Here is a 17,841-nt window from a genome sequence, read left to right on the forward strand (position 1 = left end):
TCCATCATCCTGTATTAGGGCTGGCAACGTTATCATTTATCAAGATGTATGTGGTGAGAATTTATGTTAATTATCCTAGTATGGAGTGCTAGTTTTTCATGGGCTGTTATGAATTTGTATTTTTTTCTTTTCTCATTAATTATTATGGATATTTTAACACTATCTACTGTTATTTCTCTAACACTTTCATTATATATCTGTCACTTTACTTTGATTATTGTATCAGTCTTTGTCTGACATTTTTTGGAGTTGGTAATGTTTTTGGAGTTCTGAGTTAATTGTTAATATAGTATTATCTTTGCAACTAAGAACTAATGACTAATTTTTTCATTATTAAAAACAAAACCTAAGCACATTTTCTTTAAAACAGGCTTTATGAAAAATGTAATCCTTACTGACAGAAAGTCTGTGGGCCTTCACGTCACCCAGGGGCAGGTGTGCTCAGAATGTCTGCGCACCAGGCAAGTGCATACTGCGTGCTGCACCTCCCTTCTGTACAGCTGGGAAATCCTTCAGAGCTAATCAAAAATCATACCTGTGTCTCTTCCTCTTCCTTCTAATTTGTTGAAACTTGGGTGTTGGGAGATGAAGTGGCTTCTCGCAGGTTGCATACATTAGTGAAACAGATTAACTTACAGGATATTTCTGTGATCACTTCTATTCTTTTCCAGCTAAGCCATGGCAATGCTCATCTCAGTATATGGTGCACTTGTAACTTGTTGCTAATTAACGATGGTTACCTTCAGGACGTGTGTTCACCGTGAGTCATTCCTCTACCTTGTGGGCCTTTGTTTCCCTCAACTAACAGTGTGGTAGAGGAGGAAACCACATGGTGTCTATGTTAGGTTCCTCTCAGGACTCAGAGCTTATGACGTGTAATGTAGGCTAGATACTCCGATGACAAAGGCTGTTCCAGTCTTCCTATTCCCTGTTTCGCTTTATTGTGAGGATGTTCAGAATGAAATGGCACATCCAATTGCAGTAAATGCTTTAGTGCAGGTTATTATTAGAGAGTGACTGATACATCCCAGATAAGACCTTGTAGCTTTATATTCTGGATTGCTATTCCACATTAACAGCATTGCCATTGTATTGCTAGTACTGCTAACCTGCTTTTGTTGTCATGGTTATTGTATTCTTAACCAAGCTTTGGAAAAATTAAGAGAATTATCCAAGCTTATTATTGGCTGAAATAGGCTTGAAGAACGACCTCTCAACTCTTGAAATTCAAATTTCTCTCCTCTCTTCTTGCCTTTCAGGAGTAAATTGTGTCCTTTCACTTGTAAAGATCTTCATGTTAGCAAGGTTCTCTTACTGTAAACCCTGACACATTCATTTTCCTGCCAGAAAGAGTTCATTTAGAGAACAAATAATTTTAACAGCAGCTGTTAGGTGCATTGCAAATACAGTGCATATTGCACAGAAGCAATCTTGTCAATGATGTACCTTTTGCAGGTGTTTTCTAAGTGATGTGTCTTATATTAAACAAAATACCTATGCTTCTTATGGAAAAATCATCTAAGGCCCCAGCACAGTAGCCTAGCAACTATGGTCCTCACCTTGCACGCACCAGGATACCACCATATGGGTACAGGTTCTAATCCTGATGGCCCCACTTTTCATCTAGTTTCCTGCTTGTGACCTGGGAAAACATTTAAGAATGGCCCAAAGCCTTGGGACCTTGCACCCACATGGGAGACATAGAAGAGGCTCCTTTTGGCTCCTGGTTTTGGATTGGATTGGCTCTGGCCTTTGCAACCACTTGGGGCGTGAATCAATGGACGGAAGATCTTCCTCTCTGTCTCTCCTCTCTGTGTATCTGACTTCGTAATAAAAACAAAGTAAATCTTCAAAAAAATCATCTGTGTTGATTAGTCTTTGTATAAATAAATGTGCCAGTAACAAGAAGGAACTGGCTGCTCTTTGTCACAGTCCTTTTCTGGGGCACTCATTCACTGTCTGCACTTGGAAGAGCTGATTTCCTCTTGTACATATTTCCCTCATTTTAGATGTACCATTATTGACTCCCTCACTTCCCAAGCCTCTACACCCAAGTAACCAACCAACCTGGGAATGAAAATATTTTAGATAAAATGAAATCAAAAGCAAAAACAAAATAGAAGCAAATTTCTGGCTGTGTTAGACATGATATGACTATTTTTAGTTATACCCCCAACAATGCAGTACCACAAGTTTCCTTAGCATTTACATTGTATAAACTCTTATAAAAAATCTAAAAATGAATTCAAGTATATGGAAATATTAATGCAGATTATATTTAAATACCATATCTTTACATGTTAGAAATGTGAACTTCTCCAGACTGGGGTAAGTATAGGGGTCCTGGAAATACGCTTAGGGAAGATCAAATGAGATGATGAGATAGTGACTTAATTCTGAATGTGATGAGGTAATGGCTTATGAAATAACACGCCTGGATGTTTAGCATAAAGTCAGGGCATAAGGATTCTCCAGACTATTGTTAACTCTCATACCAGCTCCAGGAGGTACAGAATTCCGTGGCCTTCCTCTTTGCCTAAGTTGAGCACTCAGGAGGTGACTTAGAGTTGTCTGCTGAGTGACCCAGCACACTGCTGATGTGATCCTCTTCCCACCTCTCTTCTTACCTCTCTTACTTGTCTTGTGTTGTCTGTGCAGAGGACAAGATCTGGACAATAGTGCAGCACAACAACGCAGAGCTGACACCTGTACAGAGCTACAGCCATGAGAAGTCCTACACCATGACCTTGGACTACAGCGGCAGCATGGAGCAGCTGGAGGCTCTGATTGACAGCTCAGATGCCTTACCACCGTAGGAGGTCTCACCTGGTCAGCACAGCAGGTAAGACATGACCCGCCCCTGATGTTCTGTAGTGGCCTCCCACAATGGAATAACAAGGTCAGGTCTTTGACAGGAAGGAGATATTATTTTGGGTGCTCACTGTGCAGTGAAACCACGTGAACCAGGTATGCTCAGTGGTTGCTCTGAGGCGCAGCTTGTAACCTGGTGACTTCTGAAGACTCACAAAACAGAAAGATACAGTAACCATGCTGCCCCTGTGTGATGGCCAGTAGTTTCTTGAAGGCACTGTTACTACAGAGTGCATTTAGAGAAAAAGGGGAAGTATGGTCCTGGGAAGGTTCTCTTTTTTCGGAATAAGAAAACATGAGAAAACAGCCAAGTATCTCAATATATTGACACAAGAACGATGAATTCAATCTGGGGTAAAGTGTGCATCAGGTGCAGTAACATGCAGGCAGGGGACACCTTGAAGTTTCACAGTACTTGTGTTATCTGGAGTGCGGAGTTCTCAAAGAAATACCTCTTTGGAAGGACGAAGCAGAGGTGGGTGCTACAGTAAACCAGGTCAGGATGCTGCTTGCAATGCCCACACCAGGTATCTGAGTGCTCATTCAAGGCCTAACTGTGCTGCTTCTGATTTAGATTCCCAATAATATATCTTAAGAAATAGCAGGTAGGGCCCTGCACGGTGGCCTAACGGCCAAAGTCTTCACTTTGAATGTGCTCAGATCCCATATGGGTGCTGGTTCTGATCCTAGTAGCCCTGCTTCCCATCCAGCTTCCTGCTTGTGGCCTGAGAAACCAGCTGAGGATGGCCCAAAGCTTTGGGATCCTGTACCACATGGGAGACCCAGAAGAAGTTCCAGGCTCCTGGCTTTGGATTGGCTCAGCTCCGGTCGTTGCCATTACTTGGGGAATGAATCACCAGACGGAAGATCTTCCTCTCTGTTTCTCCTCCTCTCTGTATATCTGAGTTTCCAATAAAAATAAATAAATCTTTAAAAAGTAAAAAGGAAATTATAGGTAGCTCTTTGGTACCTACCATTAACATAGGAGACCCAAAGAAAGTTACAGTCTCCTGGCAGGCCTGTACTAACCCTGGTTTTTACAGACATTTGGGGAATGAGCCAGTGGAAGTAAAATCTTTCTCTCTCCCTCTCTGCTTTTCTGACTTTCAAATAGATTGCAATAAATTAAAGGATTGAAGATAATGTTTGCTGTTAGAAACAAAAAGAGTAACGCAACTTATTTATTCTTATGGCATTTTTTGAGTGAATGTTTGATTCAATTATGAACATACTTGAAAACAGATAAAACATAACAAAACTTCTAGGGTTGTTAATCAATACCCAAAATGATCATAACAGGGATCAGGAAGGAGAATGTCAAAATTTATTCCCACTTTGTAATTCATTCATAATCATAACAGTTATTTCATGGTTGGAAAAAAAAAAACAGGACCTCAAGATCTGACATATCCAAGAAACTCTAGTCTTAGAAAGCACAGCACTCACTGCATACGTGTCAAGAATTTGGAGAAGCTGGAGGGAAAATGAAGTGTCAGCAACAGAGAAGTGAGGCAAAACTGATTCAGTACGTCGGAATGCCTTGCTGAGCTGAAGTTTTTTGCTGATAAACGTCGTTTATCCCTTTAACTACCATAGATCTTTGCAAAGAGTTCATAGCTATTTGAAATGAAGGTCGTTATCAAATGGATTACATGCTTCCTTGCCTTTTTAAACAGGAAGCTCTGAACACAAAATGCAACATTTTCTTGATGACTCAGACTCATCATTGCGGAAAACAGTTACTATTGCCTCCTTGGATTCAGCCACACTTGAAAACTGATTAGATCAGGGCCGTTCTCAGTGCCCTGTTTCGCAGAAATCAGTGTACTAGCCAATGTCTGTGTTTGCTCATATCTGCCTCTCTCCAGACAGTCCAGCCCACTGTGTCAATCACAGTGCTGTTCTTGGGGTGTCTGTCTCCAGAAGCTGCCCTCACACTTTTTATGTGTTGCTTCTAGTTTTACTTTTGTAAAATCTGATTATTACAGAGGCAAAATGGGGGTTAGGGAGAAAGAGAGATGGAGAGATCTTCAGTCCATTGGTTTAATTTCCAAATGGCCACACAGCTGGTGCTAGCCCAGGTCAAAGGCAAGAGCCCGGAGCTCCACTCAGATCTTTTGTATTACTGGCAGGGACCCTAGAATTTGGGCCACTGCTTTCCCAGTCCCATTAGCTGGAAGCTGGGTTAGAAGTGGGTCAGCCAGGTAAAAACTGGCTTTTACATCAAAAGCTGACATCACAAATGACAATTTAGCTAACTGAGTTACAACTTTAGTCCCGCTGCTTATATTTTTCCATGGACTCGGTTTGGTATTAGATGGAATATGTTCACTCTGATTATGCAAGTTCCTTAAGAGTATGTATCTTGTGAAATTAATTTCATCTCATTTTTCTCTATACACGCACTTTTTTCTAAAAAAAAAAAAAATCCTAAATTTCCCAAGCAAAGCTTTTAAAGGCTAATTTATTTATTTTGAAAACATTGTACAGTCAAGGGGGAAAAGGAGATTTTTCAATCCACTGTTTCACTACTTATGTAGTTGCAGTAGAAAGTGCTGGGTGAGGCTAAAACCAGGAACCAGGAATGTCATCTGGGTCTCTCTCAATAACGTCCCAGGCTTGTCCATTTTCTACTATTTCTTCCCAGAGAGATTGAAGATTGTAGAGGGGATACAAACTGAAACTCATATGAAATGCCAACATTGCAGGCAAATAGTTGTACCCACAATGCCACCATTATTTGAATTGGGAAGATCAAGGATTTTGGACTAGGCCACATGGTGATTGAGAACTTTATTTGTCAATTGAGAACTTTATTCTGTCACTGACTCTCATGGGACCCTCTATGGGCTGGTCCATTTCTATAGTTGTAATTTTATTGTTGGAAAAAATTTGCAGGGAGATCCTGAACAAGGTTACTAGAAGGACTGAAGGAAAATGTAGTCTTAGCTTCCAGTGTCATGCCTGGCAAATGTCAGGTGTTCGGTAAGAAAGCATGTCCTCATTCACAGCCCTCATCCCAGCGATGAAGGCTCAAAATTGTGTTATAATAAGAAATCAGTTCAAACATGAATTTTGTTCTGCTTATTTACTTGAAAGGGAAAGGAGAGGCAGAAGAAGAAAACGAAAGGGAAAGAAGAAGAGAGCATGAGAAAGAGAAGAGAGAAAGAGGAACAGAAAGAGAGAGAGCATGAGTAAGGAAAGAGAGAGAGAAAGATAAAGAAAACGAAAAAGGAAGAGAAAGAAAGTGCTCCTGTTCACTGATGAACTCCCTGGATCCTAAAAGTGGATGGGATTGGGCTGCGGCAATGCCAAGAGCCAGAAATGCAAGCCGGTCTCCTGTCTGAGCGGCAGGAACTCATTTGCTTGATCATTAGCAAGGGAAGGGAAAGGAAGAGGAGAGACTAGAAGGGGAGGAGAGGGAAAAACGAGAGAAAATGATAAGACAGGTTCATGTACTCAAAGGAAAGTTCTTCAGTACCCATAATCAGCTCTTGTGTAACAAACTGTTGTTAAGCATTGCAGCTTAACATGACAATAATATTTATTTTGTGCATAATTCTGCGGTTTAAGAAGGTTCCAGCCACTCTACTCCATGCTAGCTGGCATACCACTCTGAAGGTGGTAAGAAGGATGGATTATCAGAAATTTCCATCACTAACAGTTCTGTAGTTGCTGTTGGATATTGGCAGTAGTTCCAATATATATGAAATGAAGGGCCACAGAGGGAATTGGGGGTGACAGATCTTTCACTCATTTGTTTACTCTCAAATTCCTTCAATAGTTAGGGATAGGTAAGGCTAAAGTCAGGAGCCAGCCAGAAACTCGTTCCTAGTTGCTATATGGGAGATTACTGCCCAAGCACATGGGACATCGTCCTCTGCCTTCCAGGTACATTGAAAGGAAGCATGGGAGCTGGGACACAAACAAGAGACTGATGTCTGATAACATTGTCCTATGAGAGAGCTTCACATACTGTGCTACAATGCCACTCCTCTTTTATGTTATTTTTAGTAAATTAATTTGACTTGCATTTGAAATACAGAGAGGGAAGAGAGAGAGAGAGAGAGAGAGAGAGAGAGATATTTCCCATCTTCTGGGTCACACCCAAATATCCTTCAGTCAAGGATAGACAGGTCACACCCAGGATTCTTGCACTCAGTTCAGGTTGGCCGTGTAGATAGCAGGGATTGAGGTGCCAGAATCATCACTACTGTCACTCAGAGTGTGTGTGGCCATAAACTTGGAGTCAGAGGCAGAACTGTGACTGAAACCCTGGAAGGGCAATGTGCCATGCAGGGCTCTCAAGCAGTACTAATGCCAACTTCAGGTTCAGAGTTGGCCTCCAGATGGTTTGCAGGCACAGTGGCTTCTCACACTCAGTGTATTCATCTATAGATGCAGTGAAGAATATGAATGTCAAATCTGTATTAGCAAACCACCCAGATCTCCTCATTCCTGTAACTTTCTCACTTCAATCCATGGAACCTTTATCTGCTTACTTTGTTTTCTTAAAAACGAAATCATTTATTTATTATGAAACCATTCCATAGGTTCAGAAATTTCTCCTCCCTCTTCCCCAATTCCTCCCCCCAACTGATTTCCCCTATATCATTTATAAAACTTTAGTCCTTCAACCATAGTCACAAGTCAATCACTCTGCTATTTAAGTTTCTTGATATTTAAGATACAGACAATGATGTAATATCCAGCATCCTATTGTCAAAACGTATTTCACAGTTTCATTAGTAATCCTTCTTTTGTTTTTTTAAGACTTCATTATTTTTATTGGAAAGTCAGATAAACGGAGAGGAGGAGGAGAGACGGAGAGGAAGATCTTCTGTCCACTGGTTCACTGCCCAAGTGGCCACAACAACCAGAGCTAGAAGATCTGAAACCAGGAGCCAGGAGCTTCTTCCAGGTCTCCCATGCAGGTGCAGGGTCCCAAGGCTTTGGGGTACCCTCCACTGCTTTCCCAGGCCAGAAGCAGGGAGCTGGACTGGAAGCAGGGCCACCTGGATTATAACCTGATCCTTAACAGATCTTGGTGCATTCAAGGCAAGGACTTTAGCCTCTAGGAAACCACACTGGGTTCTTCTTTTTGTTTGTTTGTTTGTTTTATCAATTAGCAAGCTAACATTCAATGAAGCTAAATCCAGTTAAAGCCACAAACCCCTCCTTTCTATAGAATTACTCATGTATCAAATTAAATGTGTTATTGTTAAATCTGGTTCTGCTGCCAGCCACAAACCTTCTACTTTTGAATCGGCCACTCCACTAGCTAACTCCAAACCAGTTGCATTCTATTAAACTGAGTCAAGACTAAACTGGTTTTTATCTAATAAACCTGTCCAGATTAAGTCAGAATTCACTCAAAATCTATATGCGTAATCATCACATTAAATGCCCCCCCCCCAGTAGAAAACCAATTTTCTGTGACTCTGTCACTGTTGGGGAAAAAGTCGGATGAGCAAGATATTAGAAATGAAGTTGCTGATACAGTAAAAATCTGTACATTCAGCGGAATTTGGGGATTAGAATTGAGAAAGGGTAATATGGGAAAATCCTTTGGTAGCTGCAGAAATTACTTTTGAGAGAGTAAGAGTGGGAAAGAGACCAGAGAAGAATAAAAGGGAGCAGAGGGGCAATGTGGACACAAACGGTATGAACGGAGAGGAAAGGGAGAGGAGACAGCCAAGTAAGGGAACACCCTTTGGTGTGCTATCTGAATTAGAATCCCCAGTTCTGTTATTTTTTATCTTACCTGAGCAGATCTTCATTGTGAAGGCAACCATGGGTGTTAGTGACCCTATGACAGTTTCACAAGGATCCCAAGTCCAGGTGTTGGAAAGCAGGAGTCATACATCAATGAACACAAGCTCTTCCTTGAGGCACTGCCCCACATTGAACCTCCTAGAGAAGGACAGGCCTGCAGTGGCCAGAGGGTCTTAGGGTGAGAAGGATAGGCCTGTGGTGGCCAGAGGAGCTCAGGGTGAGAAGGACAGGCCTGCGGTGGCCAGAGAAACTCAGGGTTGTTTGTTTGTTGGCAGTGAAGAGACACAGAGGACAGAAACTTTTTTTGTAGTAAAACCGAAATAATAATTCCTTTTCCAAATCAGAATTGTCCAACGCTCTGTCTCCTTCCATAATAGCCACCAGGCCATAGAGATGCTTTCGAAACTTTGCACAATTTCAGGAGTTTTTTTGTCACCCTCCAAAAATCCCTCACTGTTATATGTTTTCCAAGAAACTGGAAGCATCTTAAAGCTTGCTGTATTCGTTCTTGAACATCTTCAGAGCCATCTTAGCACTGACACAAAGCAATGCTCACCAGTTTTTCTTGTGTCGGAACAGCCTGAGTGAATCCCCAGTGGGCTAACCTGCAGCTTAGAACGCTGGCATGCAGTATCAGGGACTGGTCTGAGTCTCAGCTGCTCTGCCTCTCGAACACTGCTCCCTGCTTCTCACCAAGGACTCGGGGCCATGCAGACAGATGCAGACAGAGGTAGACAGAGTCCTTGGTTCCTAACTGTGGCCTGTCCCAGCCCAGGCTGTTGCAGGTACTCGGGACAGATGCAATAGACAGAAATCACCATCCCTCTTCCTTTAAAGCAGATAAATATCAATTTAAAATGAACAGAAACCATATAATCTATGATCAAAAAGAGATTAAAATCGTAACTGTCTTCCTGTTGCAGCCGAGATAAACTAAATTATGTCAGTAACAGGAACAAAAATTACAATGAAAAGCTATTAGCAAAGGAAGAAGCAATATTTTGAAGGTTGCACTGCTCAATTAGGTCAGATAGTTCTCAGGGTCTGTCTGGGAACTCTGTACTGCAACTCCTCCCAGAAAGACCCAGAGAGATGGCCCAGCTCTTCTGTCAGGGTCGCTGGGACCATGCAAGAGGAACAGAGGCCCAGGACCTGCTGTACAGGGTGTCATTCTTTTCCGCTTACAAGTCTGGTCCAGGATGAACCCTGAGACTGGAGCATATCTGAACCTGACCCTGAGCTGCAGAAATGCAGAACTCACTGGTGTGGAACCTGTGTGTCTGCTGGACAATAGACAATAAAAGGGAAAAATAGAAAAAATAGAAAAAATGTATTGCAACGAGAATGAATATGAAAAATTGCTTGTGACTATGTCCTTCCCTTTTCCGGAAGGTGAGGAAAATAAATGACAAATGTTATCAGGCCTCTCAAAGCTAACAGTGATGATTAAGCCTGTCTGTCTACTCCTAGATTCTCATTTAACATGAATATGTATAGCTTGACTTTTGCTTTTAGCTAAAATCAAATATTTGGCTAGTATCAAACTTAGCTTTACTCATAGGTAATGGCATAATTTTTCAGCGTTAGTTCGTGTAATTGTCGAAATCACCTGGAGAGCTCACACTTCTGAAGTGTTATTTTATTCATTTTTTGTTGTTGGAAAAGCAAGACAAATTTTCAAAATTAAATTTGTAACTCATCAAAAACTCTACCATACGTGTGAATAATATTCCCTCCATTTACACATGTTAATGTGTTTGGCTGCTAAAAAATGTATACAGTTTTAAGATTCAAACATTCAATGTCATTTTTCATAAACTTGTCTCTAAGCAGTGCCCATTAGCATGCATGTTTGTCAATATGCACAAAGTGATACACCTATGCAGTGCTCCCCTATCTACCCTGCTTGTCTGTATGCATAGAGTGCACCACAATGCAGAGTTGACATATTTATACCATGTTCGATCTTCTGACTTACTCTCCAAATGGTGGGAATAACCAGGTCTAGGCCATGCTGATGCCAGGAGCTAAGAATTTCATCCTGGGCTCCCTCAGGTTTCAGGGTACAAAGCAGGTTGAGGCCCAGCATGGTAGTCTGGACGCTAAAGTCCTTGCCTTGAATGTGCCTGGATCCCTTATGGGTGCTGGTTCAAATCCCGGTGGCCCTGCTTCCCACACAGTTCCCTGCTTGTGACATGGAAAAGCAGTCGAGGACGGCAGAAAACCTTGGAACCCTGTACCAACTTGGGAGACTCAGAAAAGTCTCCTGGCTCCTGGTTTCATATAGGCACAATTCCAGCTATTGTGGCTGCTTGGGGTGTGAATCAAGAAACAAAAGATTTTCCTCTCTGTCTCTCCTCCTATCTGTACATCTGACTTTCCAATAAAAATAAATGTTTGTTTTTTAAAAAAAAAAAAAAAAAAACTTTGTACATCATCTGCCACCTTCCAAAAGCATGAACTAGATTGGAAATAGTAGAACAGGGACTTTAAATAGCCACTCTGAAATGGGAAACTGGCATTACAAGTGGTTGTTTTAATCATGGGACCACAATACTGGTAACCCAATACAGAAAGAATCCTCTGCTGCTTCATATTTTATATCTGGAGAAAGTGTTTTGGTTCCTGAAGATTCCCAGATGGCTTTAAGATGGTGGAGACTATTCCTGTGAATGTTGAATACAAAACCCAGGTGGGGGCCTGAGTTTGGTTTTAAGATCAAACCCTGTATGTACTATGTTTCTTTTATTTTTTTCTTCTATCCAACCTACCTACCATGGTGCTTTGTAAATTAGGTACATTATGAACATCCTCAGCAAACTAATTTAAAAAATTGAAGAATTATACCAAGAGACCAGTGGGTCTAGAACTCAGACGGCTTCTAAGATTTGAAGGGTAGCCAAGGGCCGTTGGAGGATTCCTCTAGGTTTGCGTGTTAGACTTTCCTGGCTCCTCCTAAAAATGTCAATAACCTACCTGGGAAAACCTGCTGAGCCACCAGACACTCCCTCATTGGAGAAATAAGCCTTTCCAAGTGTGCTCCTTAGTGACATCTATATTCCAGTGGACAGTTCTAACTGCCCTGCTTGCCCTGCCCATCACTCCCTTGCAAAGCATGTGGAATCACTTACATTTACTAAGGTGTTGTGGGCTGTGGAGCTGATTTACATTGCTTTAGCTGAGCACTCAGGAATCAGGCCTAAGGCAGTAGCACCTGGCTTTTGCAGACTCATTGACGTCCTATTGTCATGTTGATGGGCTTGGGGGAAGAGGAGATAATATGTAACAAAGAGGCTTAGCAGCAGGCCGCTCCCAGCACTTCTACCACCACCATGGTGCTTTTCGCTTGGACATTCGCCATGCCTACTATGCCGGCTCAGCGGAAGAATTCTAATCTGTCCAGGCATTTTTGCTACTGTGAGACTGGCATTTTACACAATGTGAACTTGGAGGTTAATGTCAATGTCTTACAAAAGGGCCTTCTATTATTCCTACTGTTTTGGGTGTCCCCATTGACCTTATGCTAATCAAGGGACCTGTGTTTAAGGTTTCATCCTCTCCTTAACCTTTAGGATCTCCTTTTCTTTGTGATACAAGATTAGGTTGTAGGATAAGGATTGTAGCAGGAATTTCTATTGTTTTTGGATAAAGCAGATGGCATGGGTGTTCTTAGAAACACCCATTTGATCATGATGTAAAAAGTCTGAGCCAGAGTTTAACTGATTCTGTATAAATAAAGCGGACGGCTTTATTGCCGTGTCCACTATCATCATGGAATCCTAGTGGTCCGTCTCTCTCTTTCTGCGCCTTATCCACGCACCCTTCCCGAGTTCCGAAACCCAGGCTGGAGCTGGACTCCGGCACTAAGGAGCAACTGCCTCTGAGGGTATGTCCTTCAAACTGCAGCCCGTATCACAACAAGGATCAGTCCCCACCTGCCCTGCTTGCCTGCTCCTCCCTCGCAGTGTGTTTAATAGTTCAAGCTCTGCTCCCTCCATCTGCTCTTTCATCACCTGCAGTGCCATCCTCACTTGAATGTATAGAGGTTACAACTGGGCATGTTTAATACACAGCATAGGTATGCTCCGAGTTGTTTATTGCTGGAATGCCCCTTCTGTATTTTCAGATGACAGCTCATTGTGGGTAAGCAAACCTGGGACCAGGAGTCCAGGGGAGCATTGTCTACATTTTGTGGAAATGTGAGGTGTTGTCTGATGAAAGATGAAGGACAGATCACAAACGAGGTTGGGAGAAGTCATTTGACACCATGAGCATTAAAGCTCTTGGCAGCTGGAGAAGACTGAGGAGTTAGAGGAAAGAAGGGGACATGGCTGCCAGGGTAGGTCCTGGCTGCAGTGTGTGTGGTGGCATCTGTGTGGGACCTGCTAACAGCACTCCAGTCTGATGGAGAAGCCCCAGTAAAGCATCCCTTCCTCCTGCTGGGTGCAGGGTGTCCTGTTCGTGCTGTCTCAATGCTTTACTGCAATATGTATGCTTCAGAGTCTGTCCTTGACAACCCGGATGTCTGGTGTCTTAGAGAAACCACTCATGGCACAATTGGAATGTAACAGTATTCGTCACACAGTAACAGTGTTCATGGGTGGAGCCCTGCTGAGTTCCACCTGCTCTGTGAGGCTAATTTGGTGCAGGTCAGTGCAATGCCTCCCAGAGTTCTTCCTCAGGACCCTTGGGTCTTTGGAGGGAGTGTTCTGTCTTGTCTTAGGGCAATACTAATTTCATTTCTCATCCTTTGCCATGCCTAAAATCACAGTTTACCTAAAGGTTAAGACTTATGAGTCTAATTAAGAGGATGGAGCAACTCCACTGCATTAGCATTAATAGTCCATGGAAAGCACTCCCTGTGGCTTCATTTTTAAGGCTGAAGTCATTTCTATGTCCATTCTCTCTTCCTTATATTTCCTCCCTGCAACACTTAATGGAAAGCTAATGATGGAATGACACCTGTGGTGTTCAAAGAGGAAAAGGGATTATCATTCCTGCTGGTCGATTTCTCTTTTCTCCAGTAGCTAAAGGCAGCAGCATCCTTCAGCAGCTTTGTTTTGATGGTCCATGTCATTATTTGGAAGAGGGAGCCCAAGGATGGGAAATTATCACAGAGTTACGATGAAGCACATTAATTAAATGATAAATTACAGTATAGAGTGAATATTGTAAAGGTTGAATATAAGTGACTGGTGGTGATAATCAGTGAATTTCCTGACAACTCTCTCTGGTATAAGATTCCATTTACACATAATGGTTAGGACCTCCTGTCTGTCTCCTTTTTTTATTGATTACATTGCATCATGTGACACAGTTTTATAGGCACTGGGATTTCCGCCCCCACCCCTTCCCAACTGCCCCGCCCCATGGTGAATTCCTCCACCTTGTTGCATTACCACAGTTCAAATTCAGTTGAGATTCTTTCATTGCAAGCATCTACCAAGCATAAAGTCTAGCATCCTATTGTCCAGCTAAGTTCAACGGTTTCTTGGGGAGACCATCTCTGGTCTGAAGGTAGAGCCAGCAGAATATCATCCCGATCAATTAAAAGCCCCGACATTACATCAGTAACAATGTATAACATCATGGAATGTATGTCAGCCCAAGAAATAAAACTCATAGGCAAATTTGCAAAGGGATAATAGTAGTTTAAGAATATGGGTTTATTTTGACACGCATATGTATCCCAGAGGAAACTTGAAATACACTCAAAAAGTGCAAGGGGAGGATTTTTTAAATGGAAGATGAGGGGGCCTTTGTTTGACATCCTGGTTGAAATGCTCCTTGAGAGTTGCACATCCCACGTCTGAGTGCCTTGGTTTGAGTCTTGGCTCAACTTTCGTTTCTAGAGTCCTATATTTGCACAACCTTGGAGAAAACAGGCAGTGGTCACTTAGGTTGGTGGGTCCCTGACACCCACAGTAGACACTGAGTTCCTTCTGAAGTGTAAGTGATTGTGTATTCCTTCCCACCTTTCTTGACTTCGGCCATCATTTAATCATTGTCATACTAACTAGAACATCGTCACTAACAAGAAATAATTAGAAATATCTTACTTTGGAAGGCAATGAAGTGAGCATAGTTTTCCAAGAATGCATGTGGAATTTCCAGGATCATGTTATATTGAAGTTAAGCTTATTAAACAATGCAACCTAACCTTGGTGTCAGTTAAATATAGGGGTAATAAACAATGACTAGTCATCACTGCTAATCGACTGAGTGACTGCACATCAGTGTTGATCTTTCTCAGATGTAGTTACCTCCTCTGTTAAATGAGACTGTGAGAATTGAAGAAAACCATTTCCCAAGGGAATCCTCACAATGTGAGCAATGTGTTTACTTTAATTTGCTCATACAGCTGATGTACAATACCTTTCAGAGAAGGGCCACTATTAGAGTATAGAAGGTTAACTTGCTATAAACAATGCCAGCATCCCATTCGGGGTGCTATTTTGAGTTCTGACCACTTCCCTTCAATTCAGTTTCTTGTTAATGTACCTGGGAAGGCAGTGAGAGATGGCCTTAACACTTGGGTCACTGCCACTCAGGTGGGAGACTGGAATGGGATCCACTGGCTGCTGCCTTAGGCCTCATCCAGCCCTGGCTGCTACCAGCATTTGAGGAGGGGGTTAATGGAAAGAAAAACTCTCTCTGTCTCCCTTGCTCTCTCTTCCTTTGTCCATCAAATAAGATGCAAATACATCTGTGTGATCACTGATTCTAGCTGGTAAGAAACAAATGTTGACTTAGCTTCAGAGTTGTAATGCTGCATTTTAAAGCATGACATCAACTTCAAAAATTAACACATATTGAAGAATTTTTTTTTAAATGGATTTTGCTTGCTCCTTGTGGTTGTGCTGATGACATGCATGGTGATGGTTAAGATGAACACTGCTAAGTTAAGAATCTACAGTTTCTGGGAAAGGAAAAACAATGCAGCATCATAAACAATGTCCGGGTGTTTATGAATTAACATTTCTGGCTCACAAGTTGATTTTCTAAAATCTTTAGAGTTTTTGTATTTCTTGAATTCTTCAGACATGGGAATGCACGTTAAACTTTGTTTGCTGGAACTCCCTTATATACAACATAAACTATCGACAAGGCAATTAAAAGCTGCACCTATTAAGTGATCATCTCTTTGTGACAGAAAAACAGGACAAAATAAACTTTACATGATTTTATTTTTCTGAGTTTTATCTAGAAGCACCAAACACACATAAAAAAAAACTGGTCAATTTTGAAGTCATGAAGCTATATTGGAAAAGTGGAGATTTTACCTCATTCCTTAAAAACTCTTAGGATGTTTTCACAATGAAGTGCTCAATTTTGACAGTTTAATTAAGACATATTTATTTTTTTAAGATTTATTTAAGACATATTTAACATGCTGCGAAATTTTTCCCTGACTTGTCTAATTCAGTGGCAGTTAGTGTATTCAAAGAGTTGCATACATCACCACTATCTAACTATAGAACATTTGTAACAACCCCACTAATGACTCCTTGTGAAAGACTATAATATTGTAATGATATGGGAAAAATCAGTCAGGGGGTGGAAATTTGTGGGGGGAGGGGCATATCCAGACTCTATGGCATTATACCATAAAATTCAAAATTCAAAAATAGGGCACAGTGCGATAGTATAGTGGTTAAAGTCCTCGCCTTGCATGCGTCGAGATCCCATATGGTGGCCGGTTCTAGTTCCAGCAGCCCTGCTTCCCATCCAGCTCCCTGCCTGCTGCCTGGGAAAGCAGTCGAGGACAGCCCAAGTCTTGGGGCCCTATACCTGTGTGGGAGACCCGGAAGAGCTCCTGGCTCCTGGCTTCAGATTGGCTCAGCTCCAGTCGTTGCGGTCATTTGGGGAGTGAATCATCGGACAGAAGATCTTCCTCTCTGTCTCTCCTCCTCTCTGTATATCTGACTTTCCAATAAAAATAAATAAATCTTTAAAAAACAAAAAAATTCAAAATAAAAATAAAAAGGAGAAACACTGGACTATCACCCATGGCTGAGAGCACTCTGTACCTTTCGTACAGTATCCCACACCCTAGTACTTACCAACTTTCATTTCTAACTTTGTACTCTCACTATCTCCTTTATTCTTCAGTTTAGCTGAAGGTTTTCCCAGTTTGTTGACAATTTTGACAAATAATCGATCTTTTAATGTATTGCTTTTTTGCTGTCATATTGTTATCACCTATTCCATTTCTTTATTGTTTTTTATTATTCTTTCATTATATTTGGTAATTTTTTAGTTTATTATTTATTCTGTTTTCATAAGTGAAGGTGAAGATTTGGGGGAGCGGTCGTTGATGTCTCTCTCTCTCTGTGCATTTAAATATAAGCATCGCAGCTATACATTTCCTTCTGGGTCTAGCACTCTCACAAGTTTTATGTTTCTGATTTTTTTTCCCGTTTAAGATACTTTCTGTCAATTCATTATTTAGTTACTCATTTATATTTTATTATCACTCTCCATAGTTTTATTGTTGTCCTTAATTTAAATTTAAGTTCTTTTGAAAACATAAGTCTCATTATTTTAATTGATTTACATTGAATCTTGTTTTTAATGGGCTTATGGTCTAACCTGGATAATGTCCCATTCCCTCTCAGTAGATGTTGCATTCTGATGTTTTCACTTGGAATGCTCTGAGTGTCCATTGGTTCCAGTTGATGTACAAAGTCATGCATTCAAGTCTCTTCTGATCTTCACCTTGTGCTTGCTTTTCTTCATATGATTATTACAATGATCATTATGTTTTCATTATTATTATTATTAGTGGAATACTGGGTTCCCTGAAATTATGTATTTCCTCATTTTTTTTCGTTTATTATTCTGGCCAATTGTTTGTGATTTTTTTATCTTCCTAAAGATTTGCCTCCCTGACATAAAACAAAACAAAATAAAATAAAATAAAATAAAATAAAATAAAATAAAATAAAATAATCTGTTTTGCTAGCAATTTTGTTAGCAATTTGGCTTTGGTAGGAATTGCTTAAAATATATTTCCCTGAAATTCTTAAATATTCTCTAGCTTTATTTTAGTTATATTTCCTCTTTAGCTTTATTTTAGATATATTTGCATCACAGCAATGGTGTATTATTTATTTCCAATATAGATACCTCTTTGGAAATCATGTATATCACTTCATCCACTTGTTTATAGTACAAATCATGACATGATAGGAT

The 17,841-nt window shown here is 41.1% G+C and overlaps 1 protein-coding gene across 1 annotated transcript in view; it reads left to right on the forward strand.

Moving 5' to 3' along the window:
* LOC131478741 (contactin-associated protein-like 5) overlaps positions 1-17,841 on the forward strand; it is a 172,243-nt gene that overhangs the window by 82,296 nt on the left and 72,106 nt on the right. Inside the window, exon 6 of the mRNA XM_058659314.1 lies at positions 2,659-2,801. Coding sequence (XP_058515297.1) covers positions 2,659-2,801 — 143 coding nt within the window. The remainder of the gene's footprint in view (positions 1-2,658; positions 2,802-17,841) is intronic.

This window comes from Ochotona princeps, chromosome Y, assembly GCF_030435755.1.
Source record: "Ochotona princeps isolate mOchPri1 chromosome Y, mOchPri1.hap1, whole genome shotgun sequence".
NCBI classification, from domain to species: Eukaryota; Metazoa; Chordata; class Mammalia; order Lagomorpha; family Ochotonidae; genus Ochotona; species Ochotona princeps.